The sequence below is a fragment of the Dendrobium catenatum genome, unplaced genomic scaffold (genome assembly GCF_001605985.2).
Source record: "Dendrobium catenatum unplaced genomic scaffold, ASM160598v2 fragScaff_scaffold_130, whole genome shotgun sequence".
NCBI classification, from domain to species: domain Eukaryota; kingdom Viridiplantae; phylum Streptophyta; class Magnoliopsida; order Asparagales; family Orchidaceae; genus Dendrobium; species Dendrobium catenatum.
The window spans coordinates 486083-509493 of record NW_021318592.1 but is presented as its reverse complement, the minus strand read 5'-3'; the positions used below and the strand labels follow the sequence as shown (position 1 = coordinate 509493).

The window sequence follows — 23411 nt, the reverse complement described above, 5'->3', positions numbered from 1 at the left end:
TAAATGAAAAAAATATATATATGATTATATCTAAATACTTATAAATAATAAATTTATTTAAAATAAATATAATATTTCATGCATATATTTAATTAAGATATTAAATATTTGTATGTATAAAACTAATATAATAAAAAAAAATATGTGGTTATATTAATACCTAATTTTTATATATTTAATATTTATATATGTAATTAATAATTTATGCTGAGAATGCACTTTATGGGTGTAAATAACATTACTCAAATAGGATTAAGTAAATGTATATTTATATACAGATTTATTAAATTCTGTGTGGGTCAAATATTTGGTATTGTAATTGATAAATCCAATCAAATCTAAATATTTGTTGGCTACTTATTTCAATATTTAAGAATTTATATATATTTGCTTTGCTTATATCAAATTTAATTATAATCAGTTTCAATAAATATTTAATTAATAATTAATTAATAATTTAATGAACTAATAAAATAAGAAACGTTATTTATACAAACTAAATAAATTTTAAATTAGCAAATATTAATTATTAAGAATAATTTAATTATTTAGTTACTTATCTAATTTATTTTATTGGATCTTAATAAAATCTGATCAATTCTGTTTTTTAATTAAATTATAAGTAGCTGTAACTAATATATAATAAATCATTAATTAGTAGTTTATGCAATTATTAATTTTATTTAAAAGGATTTCTGAGGTTTTAAATTTTATTTCAAGATAAAAAAAAAATACAAATGTTAATCAATTTTTTATATATTATGCTCATCTTAACATAAGTTTAAAGATTTGATGGAGATTTTGACCAAAAATATTAATAAACAATTATTTATATAATTATCTCTCTTATTATGGCAAGATAATTTTGGAGATTGAAATTAAAATAATACCCTTTTAATTCAGATGCCTAAATTATAATAATATATACCAATCGAATAGTTCACATCAACCACAACATATTATGTGGTTTGAAAAGGACCTACTCAAAATGAATATGATTTTTCCTTTTTTCTTTTCGTGCTTGTTTTTTTTTTTAAGAGAGAGGGTTGATGTGAGATCAAATTGATTTTTTTTTTTTTTGATTTTTTTTTTTTTTTTGTGAGATCAAATTGATTGAATTGGCCTAAATTCAAAATCAAATATTTGTTAGGATGTGAAATAAACCATGTAATAAAATAAATAAAAAAATAGAATACTGTGAAAAAGTAAAGGACTTCAAGATTTAAAGTGAAAAATTTTGAAATCGGAAAAAAAAACTACGTAGCCACATCACACTAACAAATCCACTATGAAAAATGGAAGAAATTTATATATAAATCTATTTTATCTCGATTTCTCCTTGTTTATCTTCTCTCTTAGACCATTTTCACACTAAAAAAAAGAGAAATGCATGTATATACCACCAAGGGATGCTATGTGACACTACAGGTTCAGCATTCAATTCTAATCTTGAGACCTCATGTTTCTCGCAACCTCTTACCCGAATAGCAATCCCTCCTGTGATTCCCAAACTGCAATAAACCCACTCAAATCAACCATCTCTTTTGAGCTCTTCTCTTCCCATAGTCGAACTACTACACTTCTCTCTTCCAACTATTCGATCTCCATTGATGTTCCACCCACAGCTTTCTCAAAACCTCACCGCTCTACCTAATGCTCACTCAAAATCCTAAATTGTAGCCAACCCTTCTAATAGAAAGAAAAAAATCTAAAAATATTATGGATGGTGAAAATAAAAGTTTTTTGAAGGAGCCATTATTGCATGCAGCGTTCGAACCACCCGGAGGCGAATTCGGACACACCACATCATCCAGATGCACTGAGTCTCGGGTGATGTGGCATGTCCGAATTCCCCTCCAGACGAATCCGAAAGCCGCACGCAATAATTTTTACCAAAAGCGGGTTGCAAATGTTAGAATTTTTAGGCTTGGCATGTGTCTCAAATGGGCATTAAATTGGTTTTACATTAATCATGATATAATTAAGAGATATTAAAAAAACTTAACTATAGATCAATTAAAGAAAAACAAAAATCAAACAATGCCCGATGAAGTGCCCGGCCATCGCCTGCCTATGGCCCCCTTCGGCGCCCTCTCATCGTATCAGTGCCGTCACTGTCCTCCTCCACAACCCTCCATCACTCTTCACTGGTGGTTCCGACGGCGCTGTCGTCCGCTGGGCCCTTTCAGGCCACGATGTCCGCCCCCTCGCCCTCCTCTGTGGTCACGCCGCTGAGATTGCTGTTCTTGCTCCCTGCTTCCCAGACTCATCAAACCCTATGTCTTCGACCCTCTACCCGTCCGCGCTGCTTAGCGCGTGCGCGGATGGCGTGCTCTGCGTCTGGAGCGCTGGCAGCTTCCGCTGCCGTCGGCGACGGAAGCTCCCCCAATGGGCGGGGAGTCCTTCCCATTTGGCCGCTCTTCCATCTTCACCGCGCCACGTTTGCATCGCGTGCAGCTCAGGTGAGTCTTCGAAGAGTTCCGTGCTGATCGTGGACTCCAGCACACTGCTTATGGTGCAGACTGTCTTCCATGGTAGTTTGGGCATTGGGTATGTGAAGTCCATGGCTTTCGTTCCTTTGTTGGATGAAGTAGAGAAGGGGAAGCAAGCTGTTTTCCTGGTTGATGGGTACGGGAAAGCTCAGTTCTTGGCGCTGCCGAAAGAGTCTGGTCACGACGGTGAAGGCTCAACAAGTTCTATGAATCGAGGCTCTTCGTCGGAGTCGCTCACATCCGTATGGGGGGAGAGTAACTCTAACGATGCTGAGCAGGCTGTGGCGGTAGCTCAAGATGGTAGTCTCTTGGTTCTAATATACAAATTTCACTGCGAATTTAGATCTGTATTAAATGGCAAGGTCATGGGCGAGATTTCTTTACTGGATTCTAACCTTGTCGATGAAGAATCTTCCGCGAGGCTGAATCTTACCGGGGGACTGTTCCTTCATCGTGATGTCAATTGCAGTGTATCAGAAACCCATGTCTCTGAGGAGGATTCTCCAAGGAGTTTTTGTTTTGCCTTTTGTTGCAGTAATGGGTCTGCCATGGTGTTTTTAATTTTTATATCATCTACTGTATTCAACTTTCAGCCTCTTTGTGAAGTTCCTGCTGGCCCTCCGAATAGCATAGGGGAGTCATTGTTTCACTTCTGCCAGTTGAATGACTCTGTTGTTCGTCTAGAATCGCTCTCTTTTTCACAAGGAGATTTACTGGCATGGAAACCTTCAATCACTATTTGGTCAATAGTTGAATTTGAATCAACCAAGGAGAGAAAGCATGGCAGCTGTTCTCTCAGTATGCTCTTAGGAAAAGGGGGCTTTTCTGATATTAAGTCATTCTGCCACACAAAAAAGTTAGATGAGAAGTTGAGTATTCTAGGTAGCAAAAGGGCAGATAATGGCCATTGTTTAGCAGATCGTATCATTTCATCTTCAATGGTGCTTTCACATGATTTTTACACTCAATACGCCATTGTTTATGGCTTCTATAGCGGTGAAATTCAAGTGGCTTGGCTTCTGAGTCCATCTCTAAATGAAAATTCTGCAGAAGAAGATTCACTGGACTCCTCTAATATGCATGTAACTGAATGTTTCTTTTCAGGACACACTGGTGCTGTGCTTTGCTTGGCAGCGCATCTTATGGTTGAGAGCTCAAGCAACCCTACTCTTCGCAGGATACTAGTGTCGGGAAGCATGGACTGCACAGTCCGGATATGGAATCTAGATTCTGCAACTCTTCTTCTTGTAATGCATCATCATATAGCTCCTATCAAGCAAATCATATTACCACCAGCCTGGACTGACAAACCATGGAAGGACTGTTTCCTTTCTGTTGGTGAAGATTGTTGTGTGGCTCTTGTTTCCCTTGCGACATTACGTGTTGAGAGGATGTTCCCTGGACATCCTAGTTATCCATCACTGGTTGCCTGGGACAGCAGAAGAGGTTACTTGGCATGTCTTTGTAGAAGTTTGCCAGCACCATCTGATTCTGTTGACATTTTATACCTGTGGGATGTTAAAACAGGTGCTCGTGAAAGGATTATCCGTGGATCGGCTTCTCATTCGATGTTAGATCATTTTTGTAAGGGTATCAACTTAAACTTCATCAATGGAAGTATAATGGGAGGCAGTACTTCAGCATCACCATTGCTTCTTCCTGTTAGTGATGATTCTGGTTCCTCTCAATCCAGATCAACAAGAACTGATTTAGGCACAGTTGCAGTATCTGAAGTTCAAAAGCTGCAATCTGATAGGAAAAGTACAGATTTTCCAGAATCATATAGTTACCTAACAAATAGCAATAAAGGAAAGTTACCTTCCATAAGCATGATTCATGATGCCAATTCTGATTCTGCTGTAAACAGCTTAGCAAAGCAGCTTGCTTTCCAGCATGTTCGTGAAAACAATAAACATCCTATTATATGTTTTTGCCCTTTTCCTGGAATTGCTATCCTGGAATTTGACCTTTCCTCTTTGGTTTCCTTGAACTATCTTCAAAATCATGATGAGCAAACAGTTTCTCAATCTTCTAATAAGGCAAAGGAGCAATCTGTGAAAGATGAACCTTCAGATGATAGTGCTGTTGCTCAAGGGGATAGAAGTAATATTATGAAACAAACGTTGGAAGGATATTTGCTTCGGTTCAGCTTATGCTTTCTTCACCTGTGGGATATTGATCTAGAATTAGACAAGCTTTTGAAGGAGGAAATGGATGTATGCAAACCAGATGGATTTGAAATAGCTGCTGGAATACTGGGGGATAGATGTTCAATGACCTTGATGTTCCCTGGTCAATGTGCTAGCTTAGAGGTAATCTGTTTAGGATCAGATTTTGTATTTTATGCATTTTGAACCTTGTGGTTGAATCTTATTATTAATGTATTATCAGCTTTGGAAGTCCTCATCAGAATATTGTGCTATGAGGTCTCTTATAATTGTTTCACTTGCGGAATGCATGATTGGCTTATATCATTCCACTACAGTTGCATGCAGGTGAGGCTTTGCTTTTTGCGCATGCTATTTTCTGAAATTAAGAATCTGTTTTCTTGCCCTATGATGTAGTTGACTAGTTGTTCATGTTTACCACAAGAAATTCAAAATAATTTTCATCTTATTAGAAGCCAAATATTCATTTGTTGCTTCCGCCTAGTAAGACCTCGAAACTTGATTTATAGCGTTACATAATGATGTTGAGCTTAGAGCTTATAGCTATTGGCATTGTCGATCATTGGGATTTGTTTATCGCATTCACAATATCCTTATGCATTTTCTTTAATGAAATGATGATTTTAAGGATATTTTGTATTTTGGGTTGTGTCATGGGCCCTTTTATATTAATTGGTTTGCCAAGTTACCATGTATTTTAATTTATCTTATATATTTTTTCTCCTTTTAGGCTGGCCACCTCTCCCCCTTAATTAATTTGTGAACTATTTTTATTTTCCCATTATTTTCATGATTTCCTTCATCATAAATACCTCCATTTTGAAGGCTTTGGATACCTTTCTTACATTGATGCTGTCCTTTTTTTTTCTTTTATCTTTCTTCAAAAATGTATGAGCTTGTCTTTTCCTCTCCCTACTTCTTCGGCTGGCCACTTTTTAGAGACTAGATGTTAGGAAGTCTAAAGGTTTTTTGGAATATGGAAAAGGTAACTTGTGTTGAGTTTTTGAGTTTGAACATTTGAATGCAAAAATTCTTTGTTTTGTGGCTGCTTGCTGTCCTTAGTATTTTAGGTCTTCCCACGGATGATGTGAAGGGCATTTGTCAGTCCAATCGTAGGTTTGAGTGTCCTTGTGTTGTCTCCAATTTTTTCTTATTTTTGTGTCTTCATTTTCTTTTATTTATTGCTGGAAACCCCCCTTTTTTTGCTCTCAAAGAGCAGAATCTTCTCGTCTTTGTGCTACCATTATTGTTAGTTGCTAGATCCATCCAAGATTTGTTGTGCTAGTTGTAAACTTTTCATTATTGCTTTTTATCTTCCCATTCTAGTTTTTTTTTCATGTATTGCGTCTACATCAATTTTCATTAATATTTTGTTGTGTTTTAATTTATTGGATCAATATATAATCAAATTAGGTGATTGTTTTTTTTTTTTTTTCTAAATTGGGTTTTATTGTAACATTCTCTTGCTATTATGATCATTTAGTTTATAACATATGCAATTTTTTGTGGTACCTACATTTAATCACATCCTCTAAAGGGTCTTGAGTATTAAATCTTGAATTGATTGTAAGCTGATTTTACGAGTAATTTATAACCTGATATTTACTAAATTTAGCTTATGAATCTTTATATTCTAGTACTTGCTGTGGGCTCTGAAAATTCACGTCCAATTTCTCTGCGCCTTTTTAACGAGATTATGTTCCCGTTTAAATTTTAAAAGGCATATTGGATTTTATATAAACATTACCAACAGATTTCACCATAATTTTGCGTACTTTATGATATGGGGTCTGGTTTGCACAAGCTCCTATGATTAATTACATATCTCGATAACGAAAGAGAATTCTCGATTAAGGTTAGTGTTAAATAGGTACTAACTACCCCATATATATTAACCGTGGCTTTAGGGTTTGGATTTAGAAATTTAAAATTTCTAGGATTTGAAATTTATCACCATATTCTTAAAACGGGCGATGAGGGAATTATGGCGGGCCCAATCTCATAGCTTCATCATCCTAGGCTGTTGAGGACCCTAGTCTACTTAGTCAAAGGAGGTAGTCGACCCAATCCAATCAAAGGATCCCTGTCGGTAGTCATAAGTTCTTTTATCCAAGGGTACCTTGCATACTTGAGATAAATGTTTGTAAGGGGATATATTTGAGTTGGCCTTAACTGAGAGAGGGCTTTATGCTCAATTAATTATACTCTGTGATTGATTGCTTAAGGGTATTAGTCATTGGATAACATACGGGCTTTAGCTTTGACTGTAATATAGTGGAGTCGTTTGGTTAAACCACCCGATTAGAGGACATCGATCATAATCTTTCTCCATGTGGAGCCCTTGGGCCAAACTATTGATTTTGTGGAGCCGTGTGGCTAAACCATCAATCAGAGGACCTCGTTATAACTATTTATCACATGAAGCTGTTGGGAGAAGCCATGTGTTCTGCGAAACGTTGGGCCAAACCACTGTTAGAAGACATTTTAACACGTCATTACTAACAAACAATTGTTTGAGAATGAATTTTAGCGATATTCTCGATTGGTCATTTGCTCTTTATGAGCTGTAGTTACTCTCAAATTTATTCTTCTCGGCAAACTATTGTGAAAGGTAAATGTATTTTTTATTTAAGTTTTGCAAGTGATTTACTTAAATATTGAAATTTGGATAAATATTAGATTTAGACTTTTATTGAAATTTGATCTTCTGAGTGATTAGTTTTCAACCCAACCATTATTGAAAAATCACTTTTAATTATTTTTATATTTTATTAGAGTTTTGGGGCATCTAAAAGTTAGAATCCCTTTCGGGTGATTTTCACATTTAACACAGCCATTATCAGGGATTTAAATAATTTATATTTCAGTTATTTGAATCTTGTCAACTCTACCCACTTGCTCACAAAGGATCTATTCGATCTAAGTGTACATGACATTTTTGTAATAGTGTCCCCACCAGTAAATATTCACTCTCAATATGGTCATCATTGAAGATTGTAAGTAATTTCATTTCATTATGTGAACATTGTCAATTATGTTTGCTTGCCAACAAAGGATCAGGTTCAGCCACTGACTTTCAGGGTTTTTGTATTGGTATTGGAATCAGAGTTTGCATTTTAATGAGCGGATTTTCTTTATAAAAGACTTTGAAGGCTTAATGTGAATATATAAAACTAAATATTCCGATTGATTCAATGAGCGTTAGTACCGAGAATTTATGTTTTAATGAGTGAACCTTTCTTATAAGAGACCTTGAAGGCCTAATGTGAACGTATTAAACCAAATACTTTGGTTGATGCTACAAGTGTGTATTTGTTCATTAGTTGAAGTTGTTTCAACTCTGATCCATTCAAGGAAGAGGGCCAGACTTAAACTTAGGTTCTCACTTTTGACTCGTGCAACATTCTCGGACCTCAAATTTGAAATTTTAGCGTAGCGGTCGGAGCACTTGCGGGTGATCAAATTTCTTTGAAATGTCATATACATTTTTCAATATATTTGCATAATGCATTTGCAAGATAACTAATCCCTTTTGTGTGATTTGCATAATGCATAATATGCTTATGTGAATTGCATAATGCATTAACAAGATGGGTTGTATTTGTATGATTGGGATGATACATTTGTATGGCTGGCCTAATGCATTTGCATGATTAGCATAATGCATTTACATGATATATTCATTTGCATGTGTGTGTAATATTTTGAATTTCTTTAGTGGCTCTGTACTCTGAAGTAATTGTTTTGATGTAATTTGATATTTATAAGATGCTTCCGTTTATGTATTAAAGGTAAGATTGTTGGATGATTTATTCATATGATGAAAAATGTTATATTTATTTGTGCGACATTCTACAATACTGTTAAGGGGTATTATGTAGTGTTACACTTGATTCATTATGGTGGCAACGCTACACCGTGGTCTAGTGTAGAGAAGTTATTGGAAGAGAGGGAAAATGTACTAGCGGAGCTTATGGGGCATTTGTTGTGAGCCCAACAGATCATGAAAAAGAAGGCGGATGGTCACAGGAGAGATGCAAATTTTGAACTTGGGGACATGATACTTAAAATTGAGGCCCTACAATCAAAAAACTTTAGCGAAGAGAAGGAATGAAAAACTATTCCCGCTGTATTTATTCCTTATGAGATCTTGGAGCGCATCGGAGTAGTAGCCTATCGATTAAGGCTACCACCATCCTCAGTTTTGCACTCGGCCTTTCATGTATCGTAGTTGAGTAAGGCAATAGAGAAACAAGCACCATCATCACTACCCACAATGTTGATAGAGTATATGAAGTTTATGTTGGAACCACCGGAAATAACAAGCATATGCAGAGGGGAGACAAGGACACAAGAGGTGCTAATCAAGGTGAAGGACTTGCCAATGCCTGATGTCACTTGGGAATTATACGAGACAATCAAGAGACAATTCCCAACCTTCCACCTTGAGGACAATTTGCATTTTTGGGAGGGGAGTTTTGTTACGACCAATCTAGCATGACCGGTCTTGTAGCCGGCTCAGCAGCTAGGGGCCGGACTTTACAGGGGGTGAAAAGGCTGAAATTTCGGCTCCACTTGTGGGGCCTAGTAAACCAATTATTCATATGTTAGGAGTCAAAAGAGGGAGGGAATTAATTAATGCAAGAGATAATTTTTAGGGTTAAATTGGAGGGAAGAGTAGAGGCTTATATAGGGATTGTTATTTTGTATTAGGGTTATGTTTCTTTTGAGTTTTTTGCTATAGTTTCTTCTGTGAGAGCTTCCTAGCGGCGTCTAGGTTGATTGGGAGAGACGATTTACCTCTCTAATTGTAGATCGCTTGTATCTTTTGTTTTTTGTTGAGTTATTAATCGAAACCAGCCATTATTTCCTCCAAATTCTATTGTTTGAGTGTTTTCTACTGTTTTCTGTGGATTTTCTGCTGTGATTAGCTGAACTTGACTACAAGGCATATCAATATATTAGATAGTTGGGACTAAAATGATCTTATATAATAGTCAAGGGATCATTTTGATATTTTTCTCTTATTTTATGTCTTCATAATACGTTTGTTTCCATTCTTTAAAAGCATAAATCTTTTATGCCTCTTCACTCTACCATACTTTATTTGCAATATATTACCCCTAGAATTTTATAACAATAGTTTTAATGCAACCGGCCATATTAACTCACGTGGTGTGATTATCATTTAAAGTTTTGACTTTTCTCTTTGGTCAACATATTCGAAAAGCCATATTTTTTCACATTTTTAATCTGAATATCGTTATCTTAGGATAATTGTATATTACTTCTCATACTTCTAAAGTAAACATCCATCAGAATTATTTTTTTTAGCTTTCATATATCACTTATTATAACTATTTGAAAAGGAATTCCCTAAACAGTCCCTACGTTCAAATTTCCCTCTCAAAACGCTCAAAAAAACTTCCTAAACGGCTCTACGGGGGTGGACGGGCCGCTCGATCTCCGCATGAGGCGGAGATCCCGCCTCAGTCGCGAACTGCCGGTCCCGTGCGGACCGGCTGGACGGTCTAACAAATTGTTTTTTACTTCTTAATTCTTCTAAAGTAAACATCCATCAGAAATATTTTTTAGCTTTCATATATCACTAATTATAACTATTTGAATCTTGCTTTTTCTTTTATTATATAAAAATTCATGACCACTAATCTGTGCTTTTTGATCCGATATTCTTCAGAAATCACCTTACAATGTTTGAAAAAATAATTATTTTCTTCTATATTAATGATAATAAATCTGCAAATTGTAGCTCCACTTTTTAAAGTAAAAAAGTGATCTTATTTCTTGAAGTATTTGTTTAATTTGTCTTTTTGTCGTAATATAATTTTTATTCTTTCTCTAGTCATTGTATGCAGTCATTCTCTAAACTTTTAAATCCATGTTCATATTCTTTATGCCACAAATCTAAATTTTCTCATCACCTACTATTCAACACAATTAGGTTAAGTCTTGGTGTGTCACTTGCGAGTGATGTTCTAGTTAGTCCTTGTTCTTTTTTAACAGTTAAGTTTTGGTATGTCACTAAAGGTGCAGTTCTAAGAAACCCTGGCCAGCTTCCAACCACATTTTATTTTTATAAAATGCTTACATGATTATATTTTATGGAACTCTGAATGTTTTAATTTTGTTGGACATTATGTTTGGTTTCTGGCAAAGAGTTAAAAATACATACCATTTGCTTCTTTCAACTATTTAGAAGTTAGAACTAGATTACATTGTTACCTTTTTTCCCTTTACTTGGAATTCTATAACAGTTTATCGGTTTCTTCTGTATTAAATTTACGGCTTTCTTCTTTATACTGAAAGGGTACTTGTGCAAGATTTGTGCTTGAGGATATAAGTTGTTTATTCTTTCTTTCTTTGTAGTGCCCTGGCGGCGTTCTATACTCGAAATTTTGCAGAGAGAGTTCAAGACATAAAGCCTCCTTTACTCCAGGTTGCAAATAATGTTAATGGTTTGGCACCTCTCTTTGATCTTTAGCATTGGAAGATCAGTTTCAGTTTGCTTGTTAAAGTTTTTGTTGCTCAAACAATGAATGAACTTGCATGCTAACTTGATCCATAATGTGCGCAGCTATTGGTGAGTTTTTGGCAAGACCCTAGCGAACATGTGCGCATGGCTGCACGCTCTTTGTTTCATTGTGCAGCTCCGCGTGCTATTCCGCATTCTCTTTATGGTCAGAAGACACTCCATCCTGGAGTTAATACAAGTTCTGTGAATGTTGAGGAACATACTCATTCTGAAAGTGATCAAACATCCGCAAGTCGTCACACAGTTTTCGAAAACTCTATACAGAACAAAAATGGTGATCATGAAATTGTTTCATGGCTGGATTCTTTTGAAATTCACGAGTGGGTCTCTTGCATTGGTGGAACAAGCCAGGATGCTATGGCTTCCCACATTATTGTTGCAGCTGCATTGGTGGTTTGGTACCCAAGCAAAGTGAAAGAAAATCTTGCCAAGCTTGTTTCTGACAGGTTGGTTAAGTTAGTAATGTCTATGAATGACCGATTCTGTTCAACTGCAGCTGAGCTTCTGGCTGAAGGCATGGAAAGCTCCTGGAAATCATGTTTGGGACCTGAAATACCACGCCTTGTTGGTGATATATTTTTCCAGATAGAGTGTCTTTCTGGTGCGCCAGCTAATACTGGGAAACATAATCAATCCATGACTGCTAATATTCGGGAGTCTTTGGTAGGGATTCTCTTACCAAGTTTAGCGATGGCTGATATAGCTGGTTTTCTGAATGTAATAGAAGACCAAATCTGGTCTACTTCATCAGATTCACCCGTCCATCTTGTATCACTGAAAACTCTCATCAGGATAGTACGTGGATCTCCAAAACCCTCAGCTTTATATCTTGACAAGGTTCGTATCTGTTACTTTGCAAGCTAGCTTATCACTGAGAGTGCTCTAGGTATTTTTAAATACTATATTCGGTCTAACTTATTATTATTTAGCTTCAATTCAACCTATATAACTCCAATCAGCTTGTATGGAGTTTTGAATTATTACCATAATGATTTGCTCATTATTTCTCAGTTTTTTTTTTGGGAAATATTTCTCACTTCATTTTGCTGATTTTATATCTTCAGTCATTGTCATGTATTTTCAGTTGTCGGTTGGATCTTTCCCATTGTGGCTGCGCTGATAGAGCTTCCTCACTATTGTTCTGTGTTTCCATTGCTATACCTTCTATTCCTGCTTGCCAATTCTTGCATTTTCATAGCTGTCACCTCTATAGATTTACGCAGGATCCTTGAGAGTAGACAACCCATGACTGCTAATCAGATTCTTTGGACACTACAATAAATGATTGTTAGTGTTGGTAGACTGAAACTCACGGTGTACCCGGGACGAGTAAACCATGAGATCTTTATCGGGTGTACCTTCATCCCCCCACAACTAAGATTAAAACACTTGCACACTTCGACACTTCTTGCACAACCAAATATAATTTCATCATTAATCGAAAGCGCTCTTCTACGCGTTAGAAGGAGTAATTAACTATGATGACTTGCGCTTATAGGAAATGGAACCTCAAAAATAAATAAACTCTGATGCCGATCATTAGGAGAAATCTGGTTAAATGTAAACTCCATTCTACCTTAGAAAAAATGGGATCTTAAGCTTGTGAAAGTAGGATTCATGCTATAGCGATAACATCTTCACATTTCCTGATGTTGAAAACAACATTCTATCACATGTCATTATATTCACTATTTTAATGTAAAGTAGTGTTACTATAAGTTAGCAAATATACTTGCAATATGTTATATCTGTAAATGTATTTTATTAATAATATAACTATAAGTGCTACTGAATAAAATATAATCATAATCAACCACCTCACTCTCTTTTGAAAGAGCAAAAAATCCACTTCCAAGTTCCTTAAATTCTTAATTGACCTTCCTTACTACTCATCACCCAAAATTTCCCCAAGAACACATTTGCTTTGCTTAAATGTTCTGCCTCGATTATATTACTCAATTATGCCATATCTTAAAACACTAATAAGGTGTTAATAACATCAAAATCAATGATGGAATGTTGAACATCATTAAGGGCAATTTCGAAGGCATCGAACATCATCAATGTCAACATTGAACGCCTCCAAATTATCAATTCACATTTGCATGCTTAATATATTCCATAGAATGATTGAATTGATATTTAAATAAATTGCATCACTTACGTTCAATTATTTTCCTACTTCTCTGCACAGGATTGCACAATTCGACTTCTTCTTTCTTGTCGAACACCATCACATAAGTTAAAGAACTCACATTAAAATTGTAAATCTCTTTTTCCATCAAAAAGAAAATTCACTTATCCAATTTCTTCTTTGTTGCTTCTGATTTACTTAAACAATTTAAGACCATCTCAATCATTGCTCAAAGCTACTCATCAGTCCTTATGCCTTTCTTTTTGGTTGAGCACAGCCAAATAGCCCTCTTCCCCTTCTTCTGTGCAAATACAAACCCCACATGCAATCAACCATGATCACGCACCTCCTCCCTCTCCAACTTCACCAAAATCACTCTAAGCCAATGCCAACTCAAACGAACAATACCCGCTCACTTCTTTCTTATGGTAAAAAAAGAATGCACAACTAAACACTTTCTTCTTCTTCCTCCTCCTCTCGGTCGAGCACTAATCGCATTTTCTCCTTCTTCTAGGAAACCCTACAAACTCCTCTTTGCTTCTGGTCGAAGTTATGAACTGCAAGAACTTCTCTTCTATCCCTCAAATATGTCGACCACGAATCTGGACTCTTCCAAACTGAGCAAAACCGGACTTCTTCTTCTACTGTTAGGAAGGGTCTTTTATTGAGTTACGTCTCACTTGGTTTGTGAAGGATTTCTCTTTTTTTGGGGTGTATTCCCCTATTTTGAAGAGGAGAGGATGTAAAGGATATTGTAGTGGAGTCCAATAGATCGTTGGAGTCCTTGCACCTTCCTCGACTGTCCTAGGCTCTGTTATCTGATTTTTAGCTGAGGAAAGAGGTGCCTGACTGTTGTTTTGCCATTCAAAGTGGAATGAAGACAGTAGGAATACTTCTGTGTGGTGGTATCAAGAACCTCTAGAGATCAGGCAAAGCAAATTTTCTACAATTTAAACCATCGACTCTAGCATTTACTCTATTCTCTGATTCCCTTTTATTACTAAATTATTCCGGCAAACATTTTCTGCTGTTTTCTTTAATTCTGTTGTTATAACATGGTGGGACAGCTGGAAAGTTCTATCAAGTCAGATTCCAAGATTACTTGTATAGACAACGCGAGCCCTCCTGTTTGACCTTGAATTCAGATCCTAGATACAACTCTCAATTGGTCTAGGTCCTCTGTTGCTTTTTTTTTTCTTTCAACTTAAGCTGGATTCTCTTGATAAGTGAATCTGCTTAATTATTTTGTCTTTATTGGTTAGTTTTTCAATTTTTTGGTTTGGTTTCTGCAAATTCTAACCAAGGGATATAATTCTAGTCAAGAAGAAAATGGCGGCAGATTAATCTAGTTTCCTGTTATGATTTTGGATGTACGACAAAGGTAATGGAGGGAGGTGCAGTTTACTTTTTTTTGTGCTTACCAATCTTTTTTTTTTTTGGTGTCAATGATGATCTGTCATTTACTAATAATTCTGATGTGCTCTATTATGATGATTCTTTCTTGGTATTTTTATTTTATACAATAAATATATCATCTTCATCCTAAGATAACATACAAGTTGCATACTTTACTTATTTTATGAGCTTTAATATAAAGGAGATTTGCAGATTCTGAACTATGTGCTACAAACTATGGATCCCAGCAACTTGGTTATGCGTAAAGCTTGCCTTAAAAGCTCCATGCTTGCACTAAAGGAAATTGCACGGGTACTTCCAATGGTTGCTCTTAATGAGTCATCAACTCGATTAGCCATTGGGAGTGCTATTGGGGACGTTCGCAGTGTAACCATTCTTGTTTATGATTTGGAGAGGTATGTTACCCCCTTTTTTGTGCTTTTATAGATTTGTTCAAAGTTGTGTGATTTTTTTTCTTCCTTGCTCTCTTTGAATAGGCTGCACTTAATAGCACTGCCTATAACAGAAATGTAAAAAGGACAGCACATGCTTGTATTGAGCTCATCCTTACCCTTCATTCAAAACTACTTTAGCTAGAAAGATCTTTCATTCTTTTTTCTATTAGTGAATAATTTAACCAATTCATCGTTCGATTTAGAACGGATGATTCACGAAGAATCTTATTATTTCTTTTGAAATCTTTTTTGTTTTCGTTTGGTTCATATACTTTTTCTTTCCTTAATTCAAATAAAAAAATTGGATTTACTTTCTCCAATTTTTTTATTACATACATAACATATAGGAGTTTTTAATATACACTAATAGCTCCTCTTTTTTATCCCTTCTACTGAGTCCATTCTACTTTTATCATTTTAGCTTTAATTTCAACTTGGTATCGGCCTCACGGCGCTCATCTCTCGTTGACTTTGCCTTTTCTCCTCGCTTTACCCTCCCTTCTGAAATGAACCTATCAGCTACTTCTCTCACCAACAAAGATCAGTCTCCTCTCACACTACATGAAAATTCAATTCCCATTCCCTCGCAGCATAAGTTCTTGATGTCTAAGACATGAACATCATCAATTTTCAACTAAGGCTTCGTTTGGGATGGCTTTCTTACTGCTTCTTAAAGCAGCTTTTTAGTACAGAAATTAAAAAGCTGCTTTAAGAAGTAGTAAGAAAGCCGTCCCAAACTAAACCTAACACTAAAAAAATCACGGTTGAAAATCCCAATTACTCATCTTCCTTGTCAATGGCTTTGAAGGGTACCTGATCCCAAATAGACTGTATGGCATCCTCTTTTTGGCCTTGAAATCACTTCAAATATTTGGCATCTTCTGAGAACGGTGAATTATGAAAATTTGTGTTCTCAAACAAAATTCAAATCTTCTTGAACAGCTCAGTTACGTGGTTAGATTTCATATATTGTACCATATTATTTTACGTATTGATGCAGTGTAACAAAAATAAAGATTTTGGATGCAAGTGCCCCTCTTGGTCTTCCAAGTTTACTTGAAGGAGCATCCAACGCAGGGATGGCTACAGCCATATCAGCATTAAGCTTTTCACCAGATGGAGAGGTACATCGTATGTTTTTCACCTGCAAGAAGTGTTTAATTCATGAATAAAGACATGTTCTATTCCTTTTTAATCTTTTACAAATAATTAAGTTAATTATAAAAATGTCATGGTTACATACTCTTATTGGAAATGCTAATCGGTACAATATACACCCAAAATGATCAGCAAGTCAAAATGGTCTCTGGATTATTTGTTTGGGGTTGGTCCTAACTGTCTACTATGTTCAATTTAATCTCTCAAATTTTTTAAATATGATCCAAAGTAACCCTTTTTTGTTTGATTATTTTGGATCAGATTTGAAACGATCAAAGGACTATTTTGGATTAGGTTTGACAAGTCAAAGACTAAGTTGAACACATTATATAATTTGGGATTAAAATGCCTCGGCATAAATAGTCCAATGACCATTTTAATCTTTTTCTTTTACCAAAAACATGATAGGCCACCAATCTACTATATAGAAAGCATTTTTTTAATATAAAGCTTTTTTTGCCAATTTTGAAACATGCTACATTTGATTTATGAATCAAATATGCTTGTGCTGTTCTACACCATGAAATGCAGGACATTTAAATTTATTAACTTTCAAAATTATCTAACAGTGCCTCAAACACGTAAAGTTGGCATCCCATGTTGGGTCCAAATATTAAGATTGATGATTAATTGAAATTTTATGAGTATGCATAATTTCTAAAATACTTTCAATACCTTTTATTTTAAAAAGTAGACATTTGTAGTATTTTAATGAAAGGCTATATGTTATTCATTTATTCATTACATGTTTAATAAATTGATGAAACCATCATAAAGATTTGCCAAAATTGATCCCTAAAATTTTCTTATATTGTAGACCAATATCAAGATTTATATGTTCCTTTTATGTTTTAAAAAATTAATTTATGCAGTTCACATTCATTTGAAACATGAAAATTTTCTATTTTCCAAGTTTCGTTAATTATCATATTGACATGAATAGTCATCCGATATGTAACAAATTGAGAATAATTAGGCTGAGTATAAAATCATATATAAAATTCTTAATTTGACGTATGTATTTCACTAATTAAAACTATTATATATGTTATAATATCTTTAACGACTTTACTATTGAATTCAAGTCATTTGCCGACACCTTGATGCGTCCTGGGATAATTGAATGATTTTAAAATTGCATTAAGTCATGTATGTATATATTAGTCCCTATTAAATTTAGAGAGAGAGAGAGTACATTTTAATTGAATTTTGATACATGGAAAAGGATCAGTGCTGAAGCAATTTAGGAGAAAGAATTTATGTAAATTTATACATTTACATTTTCCTAATAATTTCACTTCAACTCTTCTTCAATTGGTTTACTTTTCGTTAGGTCTGGCATCCTTCAATGATGATACGAGGTTTTTTTCATTACTTGAATTCCGACCATAGTATTTTTTTCTCCAGCATTGATGGCAAATTGGCAATACTCAAATGTTTTACTGTTCTGTTAGTCTATAGGACTCCGTTCCTTGGGACATGGAAGAGTTGATTTGTAGCTGATTTAGTAAATGCATGTAGTGGAAGAATTGCTATAATGGATTAAGTGCCATTGATTGCAAAGATTATTCTGTGTGGACACTGAACGGCGTCCGAAGACCAATCAGAATGTGCCGCGACACTTTTTTGCTCGGTATCGGTGCTCGGTACCGCTTGTACTAGGTGACGTGATGCGTTCTGGTTGGTCTCTGGACTGTCTGTTGTCCGCACAGAATAATTTCTCTATTGATTGGCATAGGAGGGGGAATTATGGCTTCACTGTTTACCAACAAGAGTATGAAAGATGTTACGTAGTTTGAAAATATGTGATCTTAGGTTAGGTGCATGTGATAGTTAACTGTACAGTAATATATTTCCTTAATTGTTGCACCTGCTTTCATCATGTACATATAAAAATTTGGACGGTGTATGATTTGACCGGAAAAGCATTTTGATTCTATCGATAAGTCAAATACATCTCATATATACATATTGATACACACATATGCATGTGTAATATTATATGCTTGTTCACTCCACCCTAATTAAGTTAGAGGTTTGGTCATCGGAGTGCCCCAATTACCATTTCCTAAAACAAAAGGCCGTGTGATATATAGCCACTTGATAAACCCTTGTCCCTTTGTTTTTCTCTCCATTTTTTATCTTCCCATATTTTTTTGGTACATTTTGTCTTTTTCTCTGTATTGATTGGCGAAATAACATAAGTTCATGGTGGTCTGGTGCCAACTAAAATAATTTCTTTTTTAGCAAGAATTCCTTCTTCTACAATTCAAATAGTTAGAGGTGTAATATTTCAGATATTGAATGTTTATATTTTATTGTTGTTAGTTAACTTTGATTTTATTGGGTGATATCTCATAATTACTTTGTTTACAGGCTAGCTTCCATTGAAGTTAGGTTTAAATAGACTCTTGAAGATTTAATGACTTTTTTGTTACTTTGAAATTTAGAACTATCATAGTGGTTGTTTGATTGCATTTATTAGGAGTGTAAATAGGTTTGTTGAAGTTTTAATTTGTCGTATTCAATGAAAAGTAAGGATAAGGTAAATTTTGGGTATATTTGGAATGGGGCCAAAAGGTCCCTTTTTTACTCCCTACTTTTTTAATTCATCTTTTGGCCTCCTTTTCTTTTACCACTCTCTTGCATCTAAAATGTGCATACATGGTAATTGTTTTGAAACCATTAGTATAATTTAGCATTTCTATTTTCCTTCTCAAATTTTCTTTTCTGATTTAGGGTCTAGTTGCGTTCTCCGAGAATGGCTTATTGCTAAGGTGGTGGTCACTGGGAACTCCCTGGTGGGAGAAGCTAAGCAGAAACTTGGTTCCCGTTCAATGTACCAAACTAATCTTTGTTCCCCCATGGGAAGGATTTTCTCCAAATTCTTCTAGATCAAGTATAATGGCAAACATAGTCAGGATTGATAAACGGGCTGATTCTGAGGTAAACGTGGATGTTGTTTTTCATAGTTTGGACTGTTTATCTTTTATTTCTTGTATATTGATGCTATTATTTTATTATTTCTTTGTTGTATAGGCTGTCAATGGTAAATAGGAGAAATTATTCTGTGCGGACGCTGAATGCAACTCTACATTCGAAGACCAATCAGAATGAGCCACGTCAGCAATATTGAGCGTGGTACTAAGCCACGGTACTAATGTGACTCATTCTGATTGGTCTCCGAACGACGTTCGGCGTCCGCACAGAATAATTTCCCGGTAAATAGTGTTGAAGAGTACTATGTTTAATTTTTTTTTCTTTTTTGGAAAAAAAAATATGGGTAAGAAGAACCAAATCAATTGCATAATTCTGAAAAGTCTTACTATAGTTACTGGTATTTTTTTTCTTCTTGATGTTATTTCTGTCAACATGTCTACTTATTGTCACTTTGTACTGTTCATCTTAGTATTAATGGTTCATTAGTTATCAATTCAGCTGAAACATTACATCCATTTTTCACATCTTTCTGCACAAATAAAACTTTGTGTTAGTCAATACAGGAAAAATCCAGGGAATTGGATGAAGCAGACAGAATAAGACTTCTTCTTCATAATCTTGACCTTTCTTATCGGCTTCAATGGGTTGGTGTTAGAAATGTCTTACTTACTCGACACAATCAGGAGTTGGGCACCTTCCTATTGTGATCTGAAGTCTTAACTCAATCTCTGCTGGCTGAAAAACCTGTTGGCTTCCTGTTGAAGTCATTTTCTTGCAGAGAAATTCTCTATAAAATTTGGAAGACAGCAATAATAACAAAATATCGAAGCTGGAGGTATTGGCTTTACTTTTCTGTACATGAGTTGGGTTATAAACAACCTTCACACCTTATATATGAAATTCTGTTATCAATCTTTTGATTTTTGTTAGTTCCTTTGGTTATTTTGATGGTTCATGGAATTTTTCTCCTTAGAAATTGAATTGCGTTCAGATCATCTCTTAGGTTTTGTTTGGGACGGCTTTTTTACTGCTTCTTAGTAATTTTTGTATTAAAAAGCTGCTTTAAGAAGCAGTAAGAAAGTCATCCCAAATAAAATCTTAATCTTTATGAAAGCAGCTGATTGAACAAATCTTCACCTGCTGCACCAGAAAAATACCAATTTGCACCTTATGGCCTGTAATGGATTTACAGAACTCATGACTTATACAAACTTCTAATATGTTTATAGCCATGAAATCATCTAACTTTATTTTTGTTTTGGTGCTTCAATAGAACTTCAGATTGATGTTCTTTCAAGTCCAACAAGCAGAGCTGCTTGCCAATCTGATTTTAGGCATATTTTTTTCTGCATGCGCATTTTGATTAAGCGTATAGAACTAAAAAGAAATCTTTTATCAGGATAGTCTGATGGAATTTACGTCAGGATGGGCCTCATTGTTCTTGGATTTACGTTGAGATTTAAAAATTGTACTAATCTCAGCGTAAAATAAAGAAAATGAAGCTCATCATGGCGTGAATTCCTTCACGATAAGTATAATGCTATTTTTAAAATATAAATCTGGCATAGAGAGAAGGCTGAGAAGAGGGTGAGATTATTAAGTGCGGAGTCCGGACATAGAAAATCGTTCGGTTTTGTGACCGTGACCAATAAAAGCATAGCGGTGAACAGTAAAAGCGCAATGATAAACAATAACTATGCTTTTATTTTTAACAATCACAAAACTGATTGGTTTTTTGTGTTCGGATTCCGCATGTAATAATCTCTTGAGAAGAGGGCTCAGACTTAGAGGTGTGCAATTCAATTATTTGATGAAACAAATATTTTATCAGAATATTGTAAGTAAAATTAATTGTGATAGATCTGAAAGCCATTGGATTTGTTTTAAGATTAGGATAATATATAAATAAATAATTAAAAGCAATATTAAAAATATCAAGTTTAAATAGATAAACAATTTAATTATTAATGATTGGATTGGATTATTGATCAAATTAAGAAATTCAAATAATTTGCTCATAGAAATAATTAAGTTCTATTGCTTTCATTATCCTTTAATCAATTCAATCAAAATGATCATGATTTGTTATATTATAGTTTTGGTTTAATCAAATGCAATAATGGCCGTTGGATGGATGCATGATTGGTGGATATTGGGTTGCCAATATCTACCAAGTAATGCAACAAGAATTATACTTCTGTAAGCTGTTCATAGGCCTAATTTGATTTTTTTTTAATATTTTTTATTATACGATAAGCTACTATGAAGTTTATTTTTCTTGATAAAATCCTATATTGATTGACTTATAAAATTTTGAAGTATATTCTTCAAGAAATAAGGTTTCGTTTGAGACGATTTTCTTACTGTTTCTTGAAACAACTTTTTAATACAAAAAAATAAACTTTGTACTAAAAAGCTGCTTCAAGATAAAGTAAAAAGCTGTCCCAAACGAAATCTAAATCTAAAGATGTCATTCAAAATAATTGTGATAAGCAAAAATTGTCCTCTAAATTCTTATTAGAAAATTTTCCATTATTTTTGTTTCCATCCTTGTTGGTGAGCTCTGCATCTCTTCATCATCAATGGAAACAGAAGCCACTCTAGGTTCGAAGTTACTCAAAAACTAATGAAAGATATCAACAATAGTGGTGTCAAAATGGGTGTTCATGGGTCGGACTTGAGATTGATTCAAAATTGACCTGACCCGAAACCAACCAACTCAAACTCAACAAGTTTAATAAATACTAAATAGGTCAAAACCAACCTCAACTCGACCCTCTAGGAATGAATAATTCGAATCCGGCCAATTTTGGTTAAGAAAATTTATAACCTGCTAATTATTAATTTTAGGATGTTTGATAAAAAAAAAAGGATTATACCCACATATAAAAAAGTTTAAAAAATTATTAAACAGGTAATTTTCTTTAAAAAAAAAGGGTTCATTCTTCATTGGTTAGTCTGAATCTGAACGGTTTACTAAACGGGTTAAATCAGTCAGAAAATCCAATCTAAATTTGACTTGTTTATTAAACAAGTCAATCAGAATTCAAAATTTTCGGATCAAATTTGAATCATATTAGCATATTTGGTCATTTGTTGATACCTATGCAACAAGATTTTCGTAGGCAACAAGATGGTTCTTGAAGATTAGATCTACAACGCTTTAGAAGAGGACAACGACCTTTGAGGTAGGGCAAATTATTGCATCCGGTCACCTGACGGAGAGATGCGTTCGGAGCTCTCTCTGTCTACAGTGAAAGCGCAGGTACTGTAGCATACCTGCGCTTCACCTGCGCTTTACTGTAGACAGAGAGAGATCCCAACGGATCTCTTGTCAGGTGACCGGATGCAATATTTTGCCTTGAGGTAGGCGATCAATATGGAGCTCAATGGCTATTGAGTTGGCTTAGATGAATAATCAGCAACCTGGAAATGACTTGTAAAACCCTGAAGATCCAGTGATTAGGAAAAAAAAACAAGGCTTCAAAAGCCGGATCAGACCGGTCGGTTCAATTGATTGAACCGCAAACATGCCGGGCTGCCAATTACGGCCGGTTTTGCACAAAACCGTTGTTGGCCCGTTCAAACTGGCGGTTCGACTGTCAAACTGCCAAATCGGTTTCAGTTTTGAATAACCGGGTGGTTCAATTAAAACCTGTTTTGAGCCATTGAGATCAAATCAGGTACATTGCATCCATAATTAGTATCATTATAGGATTGTACTCTATCATTCAATCAAATACATATAAGTATTTTTATTAAATAACTTTATTTGTATTCTTTTTATCATTTCATAATAAACCATGTATAAATTGTACTAAATGATTGAATCATGATAAGTCTATATCATCAAATACAATATAACCAATTATCTTTAACATAAATAACACAAATAGTTTGTAATGACGATAAGCAGTTAAATATCATTGATGCGCTTAGAAGAATCAATATTATTATCATAAATTAGAGAAATGATTACTCACCTTGAATTTAAATGACATATTTTTCCCTTTTTAATCCTTACTCTCACTTTGATACTTGAGCACTTATAATCATACAGAATTTTATAAGATTATTCTACCTTATAAATCTAATATCATATCTTTTTAATTTGTT

The 23411-nt window shown here is 34.7% G+C and overlaps 1 protein-coding gene across 1 annotated transcript; it reads left to right on the top strand.

Moving 5' to 3' along the window:
• Positions 1-2024: 2024 nt before the first annotated feature.
• On the top strand, positions 2025-20224 carry LOC110102290. The gene is made up of 8 exons (XM_020830563.2): positions 2025-4804; positions 4884-4987; positions 11048-11117; positions 11256-12050; positions 14956-15158; positions 16198-16321; positions 19095-19301; positions 19859-20224. The coding sequence occupies exons 1-8, from the start codon at positions 2048-2050 to the stop codon at positions 20000-20002; spliced, it is 4404 nt and encodes a 1467-aa protein (XP_020686222.1). The 5' UTR covers positions 2025-2047; the 3' UTR covers positions 20003-20224.
• The last annotated feature ends 3187 nt before the right edge of the window (positions 20225-23411 follow it).

Bases quoted from the DNA above. Each gene is read 5' to 3' on its own strand.
- LOC110102290 (XM_020830563.2), top strand. From the start codon at position 2,048: ATGAAGTGCCCGGCCATCGCCTGCCTATGGCCCCCTTCGGCGCCCTCT. The intron at 11,118-11,255 runs GTTGCAAATAAT...TAATGTGCGCAG, and splicing joins TAAAGCCTCCTTTACTCCAG to CTATTGGTGAGTTTTTGGCA. The intron at 16,322-19,094 runs GTACATCGTATG...TTTCTGATTTAG, and splicing joins GCTTTTCACCAGATGGAGAG to GGTCTAGTTGCGTTCTCCGA.